The 19,222-nt window shown below is 41.5% G+C and overlaps 1 protein-coding gene across 4 annotated transcripts in view; it reads left to right on the forward strand.

Annotated features, from left to right (window-relative positions):
* The first annotated feature begins 1,901 nt into the window (after positions 1-1,901).
* sltm (SAFB-like, transcription modulator) overlaps positions 1,902-19,222 on the forward strand; it is a 46,797-nt gene continuing 29,476 nt past the window's right edge. The window contains exons 1-4 of one of the 4 annotated variants that reach the window (XM_078241417.1): positions 1,902-2,265; positions 3,269-3,350; positions 10,221-10,285; positions 17,210-17,398. In XM_078241417.1, the coding sequence (XP_078097543.1) occupies positions 2,131-2,265; positions 3,269-3,350; positions 10,221-10,285; positions 17,210-17,398 (471 nt within the window). In that variant the 5' untranslated portion in view covers positions 1,902-2,130. The remainder of the gene's footprint in view (positions 2,266-3,268; positions 3,351-10,220; positions 10,286-17,209; positions 17,399-19,222) is intronic. The other 3 variants (XM_078241415.1, XM_078241418.1, XM_078241419.1) reach the window with 3 other exon arrangements.

A 19,222-nucleotide genomic window follows, 5' to 3' on the forward strand; every position in this document is an offset into this window, starting at 1 on the left:
TTATCTCACCTGGAGTACTGTGTCCAGTTTTAAGTGCCATACTCGAAGAAGGATGCGAAGGCATTGGAGATTCACGAGAATGATTCCAGGGAATACAGAACTAGCCATAAGGATAGACTGTTTTCCTTCAAAAAAAGAAGACTTAGAGGAGACTTGATAAATGTATTCACGATCCTGAGGGGTATGGGCAGGGTAAATAGTGAGAAACTATTCCCACTCGAGTGCATCAGGAACGAGCGGGAACAGATTCAAAACAATTGGTAAAAGGAGTGATGCGAGGAGAAATTTTCACCCAGAAGGTGGTTGGAGTCTGGAATGGAGACTGGGTCGAGAGCTTCAAGTTTTTAGGTGTCGCCAAAAATCTGTCCTGGTCCCCCCATGCCGACACTATAGTTAAGAAAGCCCACCAACGCCTCTACCTTCTCAGAAGACTAAGGAAATTTGGCATGACAGCTACCACTCTCACCAATGTTAACAGATGCACCATAGAAAGCATTCTTTCTGGTTGTATCACAGCTTGGTCTGGCTCCTGCTCTGCCCAAGATGGCAAGGAACTACAAAAGGTCATGAATGTAGCCCAATCCGTCACACAAACCAGCCTCCCATCCATTGACTCTGTCTACATGTTTCCTCAGCAAAGCATCCAGCATAATTAAGGACCCCACACACCCTGGACATTCTCTTTTCCACCTTCTTCCTTCGGGAAAAAGATACAAAAGTCTCAGGTCACGTATCAACCGACACGAGAACAGCTTCTTCCCTGCTGCTGTCAGACTTTTGAATGGACTTACCTTGCATTAAGTCGATCTTTCTCTACACCCTAGCTATGACTGTAACACTACATTCTGCACTCCCTCATCACCATCTCTATGAACGGTACATTTTGTCTGCATCACGCACAAGAAACAATACTTTTCACTGTATGTTAATACATGTGACAATAATGAATCAAATCAAATAATGAACTTCTTGAGAGGGTGGTGGGGGCAGGTTCGATCGAGGTATTCAAAAAGAAATTGGATTGCCATCTGAAAAGATTGTGCAAGGTCACGGTGATAAAGCAGGGGAGTGGGACTGGGTAGAATGTTCTTTGGGGGAGCCAGTGCAGGAGTCAATGGGCCAAATGGCCTCCCACATTGTGAAGATGGTGTGAAAGAAAGGCTGTGGAAAGATTTTCATTGAAAGTTGTTTCAATGTCTCGGTATAATCAACAATAAGCCTCCAATAGGAATGGTGATCCACCACTAAATATTTTTAAAATACCCCGGGGAGGGACAGTTAACATTTCAGATCTTTGACCATTGGGGAAATTGGTGCCTTCGCATTTCTTAAAGTCTATTGAGAGAGGTGAAGGAGTTTAACTCGGCAGCTTGTGAATTAAGAAGCCTGGTCTTTCCTCAGATGTGGAGATGCCGCGTTGGACTGGGGTAAACACAGTAAGAAGTCTCACAACACCAGGTTAAAGTCCAGCAGGTCTATTTGGTAGCAAAAGCCACTAGCTTTCGGAACAGGCTGCTCCTTCGTCAGGTGGGCGGGAGTTCTGATCACAAACAGGGCACAAAGACACAAACTCAATTTACAGAATGGTTGGAATGCGAGCCCTTGTACTAATGGTTGGAATGCGAGGCCTTGTGTTTGATGCTACCCGGGCTCCCGCTCCAACCCCGACTGACAGACCCACTTCCCGCCATCAACACACCCTCTGCCGCGCCAACAGCTCACATCCGGGCTCCTCGCGGAGGCGGAGCCGAGCACGGACATCCGGGGTCCATTAGAAGGCGGGGTCACGGGGCGCGGCTGAACCCCTCCCCCGGCGAGCCGAGAATGGACATCCGGGTCCCTGTTGGAGGCAGAGCCGAGTGTGAACATCCGGGTCTCAGTCAGAGGCGGTCACAGTGAGCGGTTGAGACCCGGCGAGCCGCGACGACATCCGGGTTCCTGTCGGAGGTGGAGTGACACAGGAATCGTTTGGCCGAGGAGGGGGCGGAGCTGGGAAAATCCTGGTTCCTGTTGGAGGCAGAGCCGAGTGTGGACATCCGGGTCTCTGTCGGAGGCGGGGTCGAGGGCGTGTGAAGGGGGCGGAGGGGGGGAACCGCTCGAGCTCCAGCTCGCTCGGTGGAGAAGCTCAAAATGGCTGCCGTTCCCAGCGCCACTGAGGCCCGGCGCATCGCGGATCTGCGTGTCGTAGATCTTAAATCCGAACTGAAGCGGCGGAATCTCGACATCAACGGCGTCAAAACCGTCCTGATCGCTCGGTTGAAACAGGTGTGAGAAGTGGACAGGGTCGCGGAGAGTGAAGGGAGAGTCGGCGCCACAGTTTACCGCCGCTACGTTTAGGCCTCGGATGAAGCCTGATCTCCCCCGCCCCCCCAATACAAATCCTAATGGCCGCTGCTGCTTCTCTAAATGGGTTTAATGTTTCACTGCGAGGGCACAAACAAATCTCAGCTATTTAAATTATCTCATAACGTTGAATAAAGCCTGAGATCTTATTTGTGCTGCGTGATTCGCAGTGACAAGATTTCCTGCGAGCAGTCAACTGAAAAAATTAACTATCAAATGACGATTAATGAGGAATGTTTTGCCTTTTCTGTCCTTGTTTTTAGTATTACTGCATTGGGGAAGGGTTTTCTTCAATGCACTGCGAGCTGACGCCTTTTAATTCATCGTTTGAAGCTTTCATTTTTTTTCAAAAAGCTTATGATTTAACTATCAAAAACTGCCCATTTTCTGATTTACATGATAACGAGAGATCGAAACGCATGAAACACTTAAAAATGATTTTTTTTTCATAGTTGACATAGAGCTATTGAATAAACTGGGTCTTATTTCTTAACCACTTAGTTGATCGATTGCTGGGGCACATATAATTGTCGGATGACCAAAGCTGAATGTTGTGAATGTCCAAAACCAAAAACCTTCAATGGTTCAGTCGCTGGATTAGATTAATTTACAATCCAGCCTTCAGTCGCTGGATTAGTGACAATTCTAATTTGTGGTTTCTCCAAGTATCAATTTAGTTTGGAAAAATCGCGGGCTTGAAAAGAAATGTTTGTCTTTCAAAATTAATTGCTCTTGCAATCAAATATTCAAGTTGACAGTTTTGTTCAACTGGAGTGTCAACTTTTATCATGTGCCATGCTATATGTCTTCAGAATTATACAGCTTTTGCGAATCATTTTCTCATTTTTATTCCTAATTTTATGTTTTCTGTTATGAGTTGATATTTTAAAGAAAATAATATTATGAATAATTATTATCAAAACAGGTAATAGAAGAGGAGGGAGGTGATCCTGATAACGTGCAGCTCTTTTCCGATACTGTTTCAAAGAAAACACCTAAAAACAAAGGTAGTCTATTTACTCAGTTTTGCTGTACAACTATACAACAGGAAGGGTCTCAATTTTCTTATATTTTAGTACTTTCTTGCAAAAAGTGTTGATCTTGGAGGAATGATGCTGAGAGATGATCTTTGAGGTGGTACTATTACTATATACCTCCTGCCCTTGTCCTTCTAGTTGATGGCAGTTGTAAACTTGCAAAGTGCTGCTGAAGAAACCTTTGCTGAGTTGTCATGGTAGAAGAGTGGGTATTTAGGCTGGTGGGTGAGATGTCTACCAAGTGGACTACTTTCGCTTGGATGGCATTGAGTTTCTTGAATGACAGCTGTGTCCATTTGTGCAAGTGGAGAGTTATTCATCATCTAGATTCCACCAAAAAGGGAAATATCCTCTTGACATCTACTCTGTCAAGCCCCCTCAGAATGTTATGTTTCAACATGGTTATCTCTCATTTTCATATGAGGGGACACAAATTTATTCTCACTCGGGGTTGATGAGGAGATTTTGTGACGATAAGGTTTGGCACAACGTTAAATGTGATTTTTTTGTTAAACTGTCAATACAATAATTTTAGGTAATTCATAAAAATGATATTTTAAGAAGTGCCAAGCCACAGTGCTAATAAAAGCACTTCTGCCTTTTTACATAAGAAACAAAGCTGCAGACATTAGACCCCAAGTCCTAGTCAACAGGGAAGGGGTGGGGACCGAGCTAAGGAGCTGGGTTTAACCAATGCCAATCTTGCATTTGTCTCTGGTGGCACGCACTCCAAGCTAGCCTTGGTGGAATCCATATGAAAGTGGGGGTTGGAAATGGGTTTTTCATCTCTACCAGCCAGCTTTATAGATAGGTTGTTCGGGAGGGAGGAGGAGAGTCTCCTCCCAGTCTCTGGGCTCTTGCATTCTCAGACCGGTTCGCTTATCTCCAAGAGTCCGTGATGTTTGGACATTGAGGATGAAATAGGGATAGCGGTGAAGGTGTTGAGGATATCAGCAGCAACGATGGGAGAGAAATGGCTTGTGATTTTGGGGGGGGGGGGGTTTTGTAGATTTGTCATTCTAACTACCTGAGTGTATGTGGGCTGTATAGAGAGGCTCTGGGCTGGATGGTGGCCTGCGAGCCATATGTTGGACAGCCCTGTGTTTCAAGATGATCACCCCTCATTCTTCTGAACATGCCCAACCTGCTCATCGTTTCTTCATAAAACAACCTCTTCATTGCGGAAGTGAGCTTTGAATGCTACCTTAATGTCAAGGGTTGTCATTCTTGGCTCACACCTGGAATTCAGCATTTGTGACCCATGTTGGGACCATGTATATATTGAGGTCTAGAACCAGGGGTTACTGGTGAAGTGCTGTCAGCGTTATTGATAATTGACCAGCCAGACTATACCCAATTTGTCCTTTTTGCGTAAAGGACACTTGATGAATTTCCTGTGTTGTTGGATACCCATGTGTTAGTTTAGTTTCATGATATTTGGACTGTTGGTGCCTGTCAGATTTGCTGTGTCCAGTTTTATGATGTCACGAGGAATTAATTGCATTGGCTGAAAAGTGCTATCTATGATGTAGGCCGGGATGTATGAGTGTTCTAAGGAGGCTGAGAAGGGCCATCCACGCAGTACTACTGGCTGAAGATGATTGCATTGTTGGACTCCACCATTGCTAAAAATAGTCATATTGATCAAGCAGTCTCCTCTCATTTGTCGTCAATCAACACTTCTTGCTGGATGTGGTAGGATTCCAGAACGGTAGCACTGTGGTTAGCACTGCTGCCCCACATTGCCAGGGACCTGGGTTCAATTCAGGACTTGGGTGACACTGTGGAGTTTGTACATTCTTCCTGTGTCTGCATGGGTTTCTTCTGGGTTCCTCCCACAAACCAAAGGTGCGTAGGTTAAGTGGATTGGCCATGGTAAATGTGCGGGGTTACAGGGATGGTGTAAATGGAGGTGGGACTGAGTAAGAGTAAATTCTTTCATAGAGTTGGGTCACTCTGTGGAGTCTGCACTTTATCCCCGTGTCTGCATGGGTTTCTTCCGGGTGCTCCGGTTTCCCCCCTCAGTCCGAAAGACGTGCTGGTTAGGTGGGTTGGCCATGCCACATTCTCCCTTGGTGTACCTGAACAGGTGCCAGAATGTAGTGATTAGGGGATTTTCACAGTAACTTCATTACAGTATTAATGTAAGCCTACTTGTGACCCTAATAAATAAACTTCAAAATTTAAAACTTTGAATGTTTGGTGAAACAGAATTTACTGATTATAGTAGAACAGCACTTTTTCAAAAGGATATCTTCAGATTAATTTCTATATGCTTTTGCCAGTTTTACTAAAGTAATCTTATTACAAATTGTTTACAGGGAATAACACCGAACAGAGGAGCCCAAACGATTGAGGGGATGGGTAGATTGGATAATGAACAAATTGATAAATTAGGCATTTTTCCACTGGGATTGTATTCAAATTACCATTTCATTTAAATACATATTGCTTAGATTTCCAAGGAAATCCAGTGTAGGAATAATTTTGATTTGCGGTCAACATAGCGCAATGGCTGTCGAACTTTGGTAGAAATATCTCAAATTGGTTTGTAATTACAGACTGCTCCCCTCTAAATTATAATCTGTACATTATGCATGATCTGAAAATGCTGTTTGAAAAATGTGTTAATACTTTTAAAGAAACAGCTATTTACTTACAGATATTGGTGAGGTTGGTGTATTGGCTTCTCACTGCAGAATCTCTCATTGGCAGGAGCGTGGGAAGAGCATGGACAAAGCACTACAGGAGCAAGGGGCAGCATGAGCTTAAGGCAAACAGCATGCCTCTGGCTGCCACTTATTCAATTACTCTCAATCATGAGAACAAAGATATTGCACTAAAATGTAACTGCATTATAAGTTTCCTTTTGTGGTTTGGGTTTGTATGTAGAACTGATGCTCCTGAACCAGTCAAGCCACTGTTCAAGCTGTTCTAGTGCAGCTACAACCAGAGCACCTACCCGACAATGGAAAATTGCCCATGTGTCCGCAGAAAGCAGGACCAATCCAATCATGCCAATTACTACCCCATCAACCTCCTATCAATTATGAGCAAAGTGATGGAGGGCATCATCAATAGCAAATGCACTAGTGGTAATTTACCAAAATTCGCTGGACTCTGGGGTGGTTCCCACAGATAGTAAAACAGCAAATGTGAGGCCACTGTTTAAAAAAGGAGGTAGACAAAATACGGGTAACTATAGGCTGGTTAGCTTAACTTCTGTAGTAGGGAAAATGCTTGAATCTATCATCAAGGAAGAAATAGGGAGACATCTAGATATAAATTGTCCCATTGGTAAGATGCAGCATGGGTTCGTGAAGGGAAGGTCATGTTTGACTAATTTGGTGGAATTTTTTGAGAACATTGCATGTGCAGTGGACAGTGGGGAACCTGTGGATGTGGTGTATCTGGATTTCCAGAAGGCATTTGACAAAGTGCGGCATCAAAGATTGCTACATAAGATCAAGGTGCACAATGTTACGGGTAATGTATTAGCATGGATAGAGGATTGGTTAACTAACAGAAAGCAAAGAGTGGAGGTAAATGGGTGTTTTTCTGGTTGGCGATCAGTGACTAGTGGTGTGCCTCAGATCAGTGTTGGGACCGCAATTGTTTACGATTTACATAGATGATTTGGAGTTGGGGACTAAGTGTAGTGTGTCAAAATTTGCAGATGACACTAAGATGAGTGGCAGAGCAAAGTGTGCAGAGGACGCTGAAAGTCTGCAAAGGGATATAGATAGTCTAAGTGAGTGGGCAAGGGTCTGGCAGATGGAGTACAATGTTGGTGAATGTGAGGTCATCCATTTTGGTAGGAATAACAGCAAAATAGACTATTATTTAAATGGTAAAAAATTGCAGCATTCTGCTGTGCAGAGGGACCTGGGTGTCCTTGTCAGGAATCTCAAGGAGTTGGTTTGCAGGTGCAGCAGGTAATTAAGAAGGCAAATGGAATTTTGTCCTTTATTGCTAGAGGGATGGAGTTTAAAAACAGCGAGGCTATGTTGCAGCTGTATAAGGTGATGGTAACGTCACACCTGGAGTACTGTGTACAGTTTTGGTCTCCTTACTTGAGAAAGGTTATACTGGCACTGGAGGGGGTGCAGAGGAGATTCACTAGGTTGATTCCGGAGTTGAGAGGGTTGGCTTGTGAGGAGAGACTGAGTAGACAAGGGCTATACTCATTGGAATTCAGAAGAACGAGGGGAGATCTTGTAGAAACATATAAGATTATGAAGGGAATAGATAAGATAGAAGCAGGGAAGTTGTTTCCACTGGCGGGTGACACTAGAACTAGGGGGCATAGCCTCAAAATAAGGGAGAGCAGATTTAGGACTGAGTTGAGGAGGAACTTCTTCACACAAAGGGTTGTGAATCTGTGGAATTCCCTGCCCAGTGAAGCAGTTGAGGCTACCTCATTGAATGTTTTTAAGGCGAGGATAGGTACATTTTTGAACAGTAAAGGAATTAAGGGTTATGGTGAGCAGGTGGGTAAGTGGAGCTGAGTCCACAAAAAGATCAGCCATGATCTTATTGAATGGCGAAGCAGGCTCGAGGGGTCAGATGGCCTACTCCTCCTAGTTCTTATGTTATCATTGACAGGACTGCAAAAGAGCGCATGCATAGCAATATACTCACCACTGTTCAATTGGGTTCGGCCTGGGGCGCCCAGCTCCTGACTTCATTACAGTCCAAACATGGACAAAAGAGCTGAATTCCACAGGTGATGTGAGAGTGACCGTATTTGACAGAGAGTGGTATCAACAAAACAGAAGTTGGTGGAAATTGGGAAAACTCTGCACTGGTTGGCGGCCTACATAATACAAAGGAAGATGTTTGTGGTTGACGGAGGTCATTCATCTTGGCTCCAAGACCTTGGAAAAGGAGTTCATTGGGACAGTGTCTTAGGCCTAGGCCCAGTCATCTTCAGCTGTTTCATCAATGACCTTCGTTGGGAATGGGGATGTTTGCTGATAGCACAGTGTTCAATACCATTCACGACTCCTCAGATACTGAAGCAATCCATGCCTATGTACAGCAAGACCTGGACGACATTCAGGCTCGGGCTAATAAGTGGCAAGTAACATTCGCGTCACAAGTGCCAGGCAATGACCATCTGCTCTCAAGAAGAGGGAATCTGACCATTACCCTTTGATGTTCAGTGGCATTACCATCGCTGGATCCCCTTCTATCTCAATCTTGGGGGTTACCATTTATCAGAAACTGAAATACGAATTGTGTGGCAAGTAACTCGCCTCCCAACTCCCCAAACCCTGTCCATCTTCTACAAGGCACAAGTCAGAAGCGTGATGGAATGCTCTCCGTTTGCTTGGGTATGTGCACCTCCAACAATACTCAAGAAGCTTGACACTGTCCAGGACAAAGCAGCCTGCTCGATTGGTACCCCTTCCACGAACATTCAATCCCTCGACCACTGACAAATGATGGCAGCAGTGTGTATCTTCTACAAAATTCACTGCAGAGACTCAGCAAGAGTAATTTAGACAGCAACTTCCAAACCCAGGGTGGCCTGGAAATACCTGGAAGCACCACCACCTGGAAGTTCTCCTCCAAGTTGCTCACTATCCTGACATGGAAAGAGATTGCTATTTCTTCACTTTTACTGGGTCAAAAATCTGGAACTTGCTCCCTTACAGCACTGGGTATATCTACTCCTTGGGGACTGCAGTGGTTCAAGAAGGCATCTACACCACCACCTATGCAAGGGCAACTAGGAATGGCAATAAATACTGGCGTAGCCAGCGATGCCATCTTCTGAAAATTGATTGGAAAAAAAATTGGCTGCAACAGTTCAAGAATGCAGCTGAGAACCACCACCTGCCTGGCATTCAGGGATCAGCAATAAATTGCATTGCCAATAATACTTAAATTGTGAATTTAAAAATTCCAAATGTTCTGCTCTACTTTCATCTCAGCACAACACTGCTGTATCGTGCAAAGAGTCAATGTTTTCCTGTTTGAACAGTGGCAATGTCCAGTTAGAGCAGTGAAGAAATGTGTAATTAAACCTTACAGTATAGATTAAATCTATAGATATTTAAGTGAGTGACCAAACCTTTTGCTTGTTTATAAATTGGTTGTGCTCAGTGAATTTGAAAGATTGTTTTCTCCTTCTCGATTCCAGAAAGTGACAGATTCTTTTTGGGTGAACTCTCTTGCCAGTATTGCGTTCTCCTTGTCTGTGAGTGCTAACTAAATGTTTCACAGTATAGCTCTTGATGAGCGACAACCAAATTTATTTGGTGCTGCTCAACTGGTTTTCTGTTAAACACCGTGACAGATCTTCTGCATTCCACTCGCTTGGCAGATTGCTTCAAATAACTTTGTCCCTTCACTATGATATGTGATTACCCGAGGTGAGACTGACAGTGTTTTTTCCATATTTTTAGGGGAAGGAATGCTGTTATGCAAAACATCAGCTCTGCCTGGCAACAACAACTTGTATTTATAAAATGTGTTTTACATGATGAACGTCCCAAGACATTTCAAAGGAGCATTAGAAAACAAAGTATGACACCGAGCCACATAAGGAGATATTAGGTCGTATGATCAAAAGCTGGCAATATGTGAAACTCCAAACTCTTTGATCTTGACACCAGAATAGGTTGTTTTTTGTGAAATTTTCCAAATTTTTTTTGTATGAATGTACATTCATAGTTCAATTCCAGGCTTTTAAATGCTAAAGTAAATTTTCTCTGAAATATTTTGGTAACATCCCACAGATTAGTAAATCTTATTACTGAGGGTTTACTCGAGGGAGGAACAGTGATCTTTTCAGCTGAGTGCACGGAATAAACTGTACTGTTTTACTTTAAGGGAAAAGGCATGATGCTGATGACGCTGGTGGTGATGTCAGCACAGAAGAGGATGGTAATGGCAAGGTAAACAAAAGATTTACTACGTTTATGTGTTGAATAGCAGGACAATGAAAAAACAATAAGAATTGGGCATTCAGGTGCTCAGTTAAATCTACTTTTAACTAAGATATTTACCCTTGTGATCTTTCAAGATACCATGAAGTGTAGAATCTGAGTGTGTGCTGAACTTCTGATGAAGGATTTGTAGTAGTATGTTAATTTTGCAGTAAAATATATGCAAATTCATTCCACACAAAGTATGACTTTGGAGGATCTCAAAGGAAGCCTTTGTGTACTCTGATACTTTTTATATTCAGATTTCTCACTTTTCTTCCTTTATCATTCTGAAGGCATTGACTCTAATTAAACTGGAGCTCCATAGGCATGGCATAAGTCTTCCAAAGGTATCCCCAGGTGGCCATTCTTAGAAACATAGTTTATTCATGCCTATGTCAGCTCTTTGCAAGAGGTAACCATAGTCCTACTCGAGCTTTTCCACGTTATCTTTTTTTCCTTTTTAATTATATATTCAATTCCCTTTGAAAGTTACGATTGAATCTGCTTCTGCAATCTTTCAGACAGTGCATTCCAGATCGTTATAACTTGCTACATAAAGATTCTCCTTATCCACCCCCTGACTTTTGTGTCAAATATTTTAAAATACATGTTCTCTAGTTATCAACTCAACTGCCAGGAACAATTTCTTCCAATCTGCTTTTGAAACCCTTTGTAATTTTGAACGCCTTTCTTAAATTGTGCATCTACCGTGTGGAGAACAATCCCAATTTCTCCACTTAACCAAAGTCCTTGGTACCATTCTAATAAATTTAGGAAACAGGGAAAACGGTGGTGTCGTAATTATGTCACTGGACTAATAATCCAGAGGCCCAGGTGAATGATGGAATTTAAATTCAGTTGAAAATAATCTGGAACTAAAAGAGAGTCTTGAGACTAGCTTTAAATTGTTGTTTTAAAAAAAAATCTGGTTCACTAATTTCCCCTAATTGACGGAAATCTGCTGGCCATATCTGTTCTGTATCACAAGTCACTCCAGACCCATAACGATGTAGTTGACTCTTAACGACCCACTGAAATGGCCGAGGAAGTCGAGGGCATTTAAGGATGATCAATAAATTTTGGCCTTGCTCGTGATGCCCACATCACATGAAAGAATAAATAAATTACCTCCAAGCCCCTGAGATCTTAAAGTGTGGTATGTAGAATTGGACACAGTATTTTAGCTGAGGCTTCCAAACCATGTTTTATGAAAGCTTTCCTTGTCTTTTCACCCTTCCCTTATTTATAAAGCCAAGGATCCTGTATACTTTTAAAAATGGCCTTCATCAGCTTGTCCTGCTGCCTTTTATGTGTGATCCATATAGCTTATAATTCAGGTCAGAAACTCGCAAGTGTTTTATGAAGCCCACATGAATCATAAGTTTTGCCTCTTGAATTTGGCTAGGGTAAGCATGATATGCTCCACTTCAGGTATGATTCAAATGACCCACGAGGGAGCTTTTATCAAACAAAGTTTATTTAAGAATATAGTTAACATGTATAGAAGAAAATGAGCAACTTTTACCAATTACAAATAGAACAAAAACAATCATTGTATAGTATAACCCTTAGTAAATCTAAAATGCTACAATCAAACAAAATTTCCCATGGACAAAAAAAAAACCCTTTCCACAGGTTTAACACAGCAAAGACTGATGCTCACGTGATACTGGGACTGAGTCCTTTGGATGAATGCTGCAGTTCTTTTGAGACATACAGACAAGCTTGGAGTCAGAACAGCTTTCCAGAACACCAGGGAGAGACTCTGGTCTAGCCACCAACTGCAGATTCTCTACTTCAGGAAGGCAAGAAGCGTTGCTTTCAGCTAATCAACAGAATTTCCAAAAACAGAGAGAGAGAGAGAAACACCTATTTCTTGCTTTATGTCCCTTCTAAACTCAAACTGCTGCCAGCCAAATCAGAAAATGAAACCTTAAAATTCACAAGGAAGAAATAAAAACTGTCCAGAATCCATAACCTACCAACCAATCTTCCTCCTAACAATGCAGGGTCATAAAAGATCCCAAAGTAAAATAAACAAACCCCTTTAAAACCTCTTGAGGAGCAATAAAAGGACTTCTCCAGCCAACTCGGCAGCAATGACATAACCTGAGGCTGGGAGAACATGATTTTTAAATTTCTTAAAGGTACGCTAACGTCACAAGTGAGGTTATCAATAGTGATTCTAACTATTTTGCCACGGAAGGCATTACACCTGAAACACATCCTACTTTCTGTAAGAGTTTATGGAAAAGCAGATTTGGAATCCCTGGCAGATTCTTCATATCGCCCATCCCCTTTCCGAGGCCATGAATTGAATATTAACACCCAATGATTGTCCCGACCGGCTAACGTCAACTGATTCACCACAGACTTGTATGGTTTAGTATAATGGATCATAACTTCCTTGGAGTGGCAGTCAGTGTCGAAGTGGCACTCTGTACCCATTTAGTTGTGCAAGTGCCTGTCTTGCCTGATCATCTTAACTCAGACTGGGTCAGATTCGGCAGCACAGTGGATCCCCAGCTCCGGCATCTGAGTCCAAAAGAAGTGGAGGAGGAGGACATGCTTGACAGGTGAGCTTAAAAGTCCCATTGAGAATAAGAGGCCAAGGAGAAGTGTCCCTGCAGATTTTGGCCTTAGTCTTCAAAACAGTTACGCTGAAGTTAGAAGTGTTTTTATTTCTAATTCTTTGAGAGTCTTGTTAGTGTTGCACTGGCAGCACCATACGAAGTTAGCGATTTAAATTACTTTGCCGGATGGTTCCAAGTGTTTCTGGACAATTGCTATGCAAACCTCTACCTGGGAACTTCTGAGAGGGATTTCCCAGTGCATCTTTGGGGAACCCTCCAAATCCAATGCTGGGGAGCCAGGTCTATATTATTTTTATCTTTACTCCATAGCTCATGAGTTGTACTGCAGTTTTTATTAAAGTAAAGGCAAATTTCCAATGATGTTACTTACGGTAAGTTATATGAAATGTTACATCCAGGATATTTACACCCTACCATACCCAATATATTAATTGTGTACTTCTGATGAAGCTGTCTCTTGAATTTCACAAATTTAATTACAGGAGATAAATGCTACTTAGTGACCAGTTTAATCGCTTTCTCGTAATAAGTTTGCAGATTGAAATCTACATAGAAACCACGTCTAAATTTTCAGGCCAGATTTTTTTTTAAAAAGTAGAAAGTTAAATCATTGTCATCTTGTCATTCTTTGCACTTTAATCGTAAGATAGGCAAGATGTTGGTGGGGTGGGATGAGTCTGGTGAAGACAGATGGTTGTAAATTCAAAACCAAGGATTGTCTGAATTTGGCCTCTTACAAATATTGCTGAGTTCCTGCTAGCACTATGGAACAGTCACATAGCAAATATATTACTAGCTGTTAGGTTGTTAATGAACTAGAGGCCTGGACTAATGATTCTGAAACATGACTTCACACACACACACCATTCAAATAAATAAATCTGAAAAAATGGTGCCTATGAAACTGATCAGATTGCGAGAAGGCAAGCATCTGATTCACTAATATCCATTAGGGAGTGAAATCTCCCATCCTTACCAGTTCTGGCATGTGTGATTCCACATCCACAACAATGTGGTTGACTCTTAACTGCCCTCAAATGGTCCATTGATTCACTCAGCCATATTCAAGGATGCAGTTCACAAATTAGGCTGGGCAGTAAACACTGTCCTTGTCTTCAATATGTGGAGATGCCGGTGTTGGACTGGGGTGAACACAGTAAGAGTTTTAACAACACCAGGTTAAAGTATGGGCGGCACAGTAGCACAGTGGTTAGCACTGCTGCTTCACAGCTCCAGGGACCTGGGTTCGATTCCCGGCTTGGGTCACTGTCTGTGTGGAGTTTGCACATTCCCCTCGTGTCTGCATGCGTTTCCTCCGTGTGCTCCGGTTTCCTCCCACTGTCCAAAGATGTGCGGGTTAGGTTGATTGGCCATGCTAAAATTGCCCCTTCGTGTCCTGGGATGCGTAGATTAGAAGGATTAGCGGGTAAAATATGTAGGGATATGGGGGTAGGGCCTGGGTGGGATTGTGGTCGGTGCAGACTCGATGGGCCGAATGGCCTCTTTCTGTACTGTAGGGTTTCTATGATTGATTGAAGTCCAACAGGTTTATTTGGTAGCAAACACTGTCCTTGTCTTCAATATGTGGAGATGCCGGCGTTGGGCTGGGGTGAACACAGTAAGAGTTTGCTACCAAATAAACCTGTTGGACTTTAACCTGGTGTTGTTAAAACTCTTACTGTTGTCTTCAATAGCCAGACTCATGATTAGAGATTTTTGGGGAGGCAGTAAGTAAGAAAAAGCTTAAATTCAAGAATATTGATGGCAACTATCAAGACGTTTGCAGTAGAAACAGATTTTGAAGTTTACAGTAAGATTTATCTCCAAGTCAAATTGATCCCTTTATTGTCTCCAGCTCCTCCTCGTATTTATTTTCATTTAATAATTATGGCTAACTTTAACATTATCGGTGACATTAGAAATAGGAGCAGGAGGGGGGCCTTGTAATCCCCTGAGTCTGTTCCATCATTTGATAAAATCATGGCTAATCTTTGATTTGACCACAACTTCACTTTCCTATTTAACTCCTAAAATCGAGTCTTTTAGAACAATTGACCATCCAAATCCCTTTGGGGTAGAGAATTCCCAAGGTGTGCAATCTTCTGAGTGAAGGGATTTCTCCTCATCCTGAGATTGTGCCTCCTAGTTCTAGACTCTTCAGCCAGGAGAAATAGTCTCTCAACATCTACTGTGTCAAGCCCTCCCAAAATCTAATGTTTCGTTAAGAGTCTATCATCAAAGTACCAGAGACTAGAGTTATAGCCTCATTCACTCAGTCTCTCCTCATATGATAGACTCATGTCAGGAATCCATCCAGTGAAACAATGTTGCACTTTTAAGGCAAGTATATCCTTAGATATGGAGACCAAAACTGCACAGAGTTCTCGTATGTTCTCTTCAAAGCCCTGTAGAATGGCAACAACAATTTCTTATTTTTGTACTTCAGCCTCTTTACAATAAAGGTCAACCAACATTTCATTTCCATTCTTAATTGCTTACTTTGGCTACATGTTAACTTTGGGTTTCTTGTACAAGAATATCCAAATCTGACATGAACACCAGCATTAAATAGTTTCTCAACCATTTGAAAATATTCAGCTCCTTGCTTAAAAAAAATGTTTGTTGGCTGTGTAGAGTTGCAATGGGAATTTGTGCTGCTTAAGAAAGCAGTGAAACAATCTTTGTAAACTCGCTTGATTTGGAAATTCTGTTGTTAGATTGGAATTTTGTTTAATGTTCCATAGTTTGAGAAGGGGAGGAGAGATAAACCAGTTAACTACAAGCTTCTCAGTTTAATTTTAGTTGTAGAGAAATGACAAATCTATCATTAGGAATATAGTGAATGAACACATGAATGAATAAATATCAACCTAATGGGGAAAATAATACTGGTTTAAGGGTAAGCCATTTTTATCAAACGGGGTATTCATGAATACTATCCATCTGGGCTTCCCGAATGTATTCAACAGGATTCCATACAATAGATTATTAGCAAAAAACATGAGTACACAGGATTGAAGGTAGCCTTGTGGCTTGAGTTGGAAATTGATTGGGAAGTAGACAGATTGGAGCTAAAACTTGACTCTTATTGGCAGGATGTGATGTAATACTGGTTTGGGTCTTAAAATATTACCAGATTTAATAATGACTTGGATGAAGAAATAGATTGGTTGCAGATGTTACAAGTTAGGAGAGACAGTAAGTAATTTAGGAAGTTACAGAAGGGTCGAGACTGATAGTGAATGAGCAAATATGGCAAATGTGGGAACATTGTTGAAACAAAGAAGTATAAATCCCAGTATTTTCTAAATGATTGGTAAAGAAACAGTGATTTGGGAGCCCAAGTACACACATTGTTCAACAACAGTACGCAAAGACAAAATACTGCAGTTTAATTCGCTGATGGTCTTCATCTCGAGAGCACTGGAATATAACAGACTTGGATTTCCTGGAGTATTAAAAATTTGAGGGCTAATTTGATTGAGGCATTTAAGATGTTAAAATAATCTGTTTGAGAGAATAGATACAGCAAAGATCTTTCCTCTGACTTGTGAATCCAGAACGTGAGGGTTCTGATAAAATTCGAGGTAGGCTATTCAGTTGCAAAGATCCAAAGCACTTTTTGAAATGAAATTTGGAATCCCTCCCCACCCCCCTGGAGTTTTCAAGATGGATATTAGTGGATTTTTGTCAGGTAGGGCTAACCAAGTATATCAAGCCAAATCAGCTAAATGCTCTTGAGGTGTGGATCAGTCATGGTCTAATTGAATGGCATGATAGGCTTGAGGGACTTAATGACCTACTTCTGTTCCTATTAAAAACAAGAGACTGAAGCTTTTGCAAGCATGTGAATGATGCATGTGTGTTATGTGCTAATTGTGCATAAAGTGTTCATGCTGCAGCTGCTTGTAGCTGCTCCTAACAGGAGATTCGCTATCTTATGTTACACTGATCTGTTCTCTGCCATCCTCCCCATTTGCTGTAGCTCATATGTAACCACTTTGATGTCCATCATACAACTATGCTTAGGTCAATCCCTCATTCTGCTGCCCTCCACATTGCTGTCTACAAGACATCTCTAGCTTTTCAGCTCTCATCAAATGGCTGAAATATTTTTTCTGGATGTCACTTTTTTTGATTTCAAACACTTCTTCATTGCTCTGCATATGGAATTTTTAGCATATGCATTCGCATCCACATTTTAAAGCCCTCAACAGATCTTTATTTATTGTTCAGGTTTCTGGACAGGTCAACTTAAATTTGCATGATATTGAGAAGTATAAATCTCTTATAACAGATGGAAGCTGATATAGATGCAATCCAGAGTGATTCTCAGGACACAAGTGATCAAGATGGTATAGAGGAGCAAAAAATCAGCGAAACTGAGGAAATGGATAAAAATGATGATTCAGTCAGTGGAGAGTTGCTCGCGAGTGCAGATGAGCCTGATGCTAAAACTCTGGATGACGGAGAGCCAGAAGACCAGGTACATAACTAGATGGCATATGGAAAATGACCAGAAGTATTTCAGAATTGGTTATCATGCAACATTTTTTGAATAGGTCAGGATTCTTACTGTAAGCAATATTGTGAAAAGTATAGCCATATATCGTAGGATGAGTTTGTGTATTTGACCTCCCACAAGCATGCACTAATCACTAAAATCATTACTCGTGTTCAGATAAATGCATGTGAATGCGTTTCTTTGTTACAGCATCAGTTAGACAAAGAAGTGTTCATTTGCCTTATTCTAAGTTTGAAATATCACTCTATTTCATTGGGTCTTCAATAAACTGGGGAGGAAGCCAGGCTGCATGATGCAAGTTAATATCTCAAGTGACTGTCATAACAACAGATAGTGGATTCTTTTAGTTTTCAATAACCTCCAGCCTAACATGTCGCTGGAATTGCAAGTATATGGAATGATTTATGGTTTGTGATTGTAACCCATTTGGCAGTGCAGGTGATTGCTAACAGCTTGAGATGAATACCTCTGACTTCACATGAAGCTTCAAATTATTTTAAGGGACTGAATTATTCCGAGTATGAAAGAGATGAGAGCACGTGTTTGCAGAATGCGAATAGTAAACAGAAACTTGAGCAATTTCTCAGGGATAAACAGCACGCCATGGCTGCAGTGTGCATCACCTCCAAGATGCACAGAGCAACTCGAAGTTTATTCACAAGCACCTTCCAAATACAGCACCCCTGCTGCCTAGAAAAACAAGAACAGCCAACTCAAGCTAACACCACACCCTCCAATTCCAAGTCTCACAGCATCCTGACCTGGAAATATATTGTCATTCCTTCATCTCTGGATCAAAATCCTGGAACTCCCTTGTTTGTCAAACTGTGGATGGACACGTACTGCAGCAGTTCTGGAAGATAACTCACTGCAACTTTCTCAGGACGTTTTTAGATGGGGAATAAATAATGGCCTGGCCAGTAATATGCACATCCAACGAAGAAATATTTTAAAGAAGGAACTGGTTTAAGAATGTAATTTGCAGATGACACTTAAGTTAGGTATATTAAGTTATGTAGATGGAGCAGGAACTTAAACGTACATAAACCAGGCCAAGTGACGTTTCTTTGCATCCAATTAAGACAAGTTGGAATGTTTTCTTCATGGTGAGAAACAAAGCTGTGAAAAAGCAAAGGGGTTTAGATGTCATGTACAGGGATTACCGGAAGCCAGTGCACAGGAATGAAAAGTCTTTTTAAAAAAGCTGATTAAATGTTTGTTTTCTCAAAAGAAGATGGAATAGAAGCGATGCTTCAGTTGTACAGGGCCTTGGTCAGACCCCATTCTAAGTGCTGCATCAGGTTTAGGTGTTGACCCTTTAAAAATGTTATACTTGGAAGTGATAAAATGCAGATCCGCTCAAATTATACTGCACCAAGGCTTAAATTGTTAAATTATGAAGACAGATGCAACAAGTTAGTTTGTTTTTCCTTGACAAAAGATTGAGGGGAATTCATAGAGGGTGTTTAAAATTATAAAGTGATTCAATAGAATAGGTGGTGAAACATTTCCAATTTAGGAACCCAGGGTAAGGATTAAAATTATAGGCCATTTAGGAGTGAAATCCTGAAGCACTTGGATAGTCAAAATCGGAAATTCTCTTCCCTAAAATACGTTATTCTGGATTAATTAGAATGTATTAGACAGATCACTGGATTTTTTTAAGTGAAAAAATGAGGGATATTGAGTGAAGACGGACAATTGGAAACCAGTGCAGGTTAGTCATGATTTTAACAGAACGGCAGAACATGTTTAAGGAACTGAATAGCCTATTTCTGTTCCTAT

This window comes from Mustelus asterias, chromosome 24, assembly GCF_964213995.1.
Source record: "Mustelus asterias chromosome 24, sMusAst1.hap1.1, whole genome shotgun sequence".
NCBI classification, from domain to species: Eukaryota; Metazoa; Chordata; class Chondrichthyes; order Carcharhiniformes; family Triakidae; genus Mustelus; species Mustelus asterias.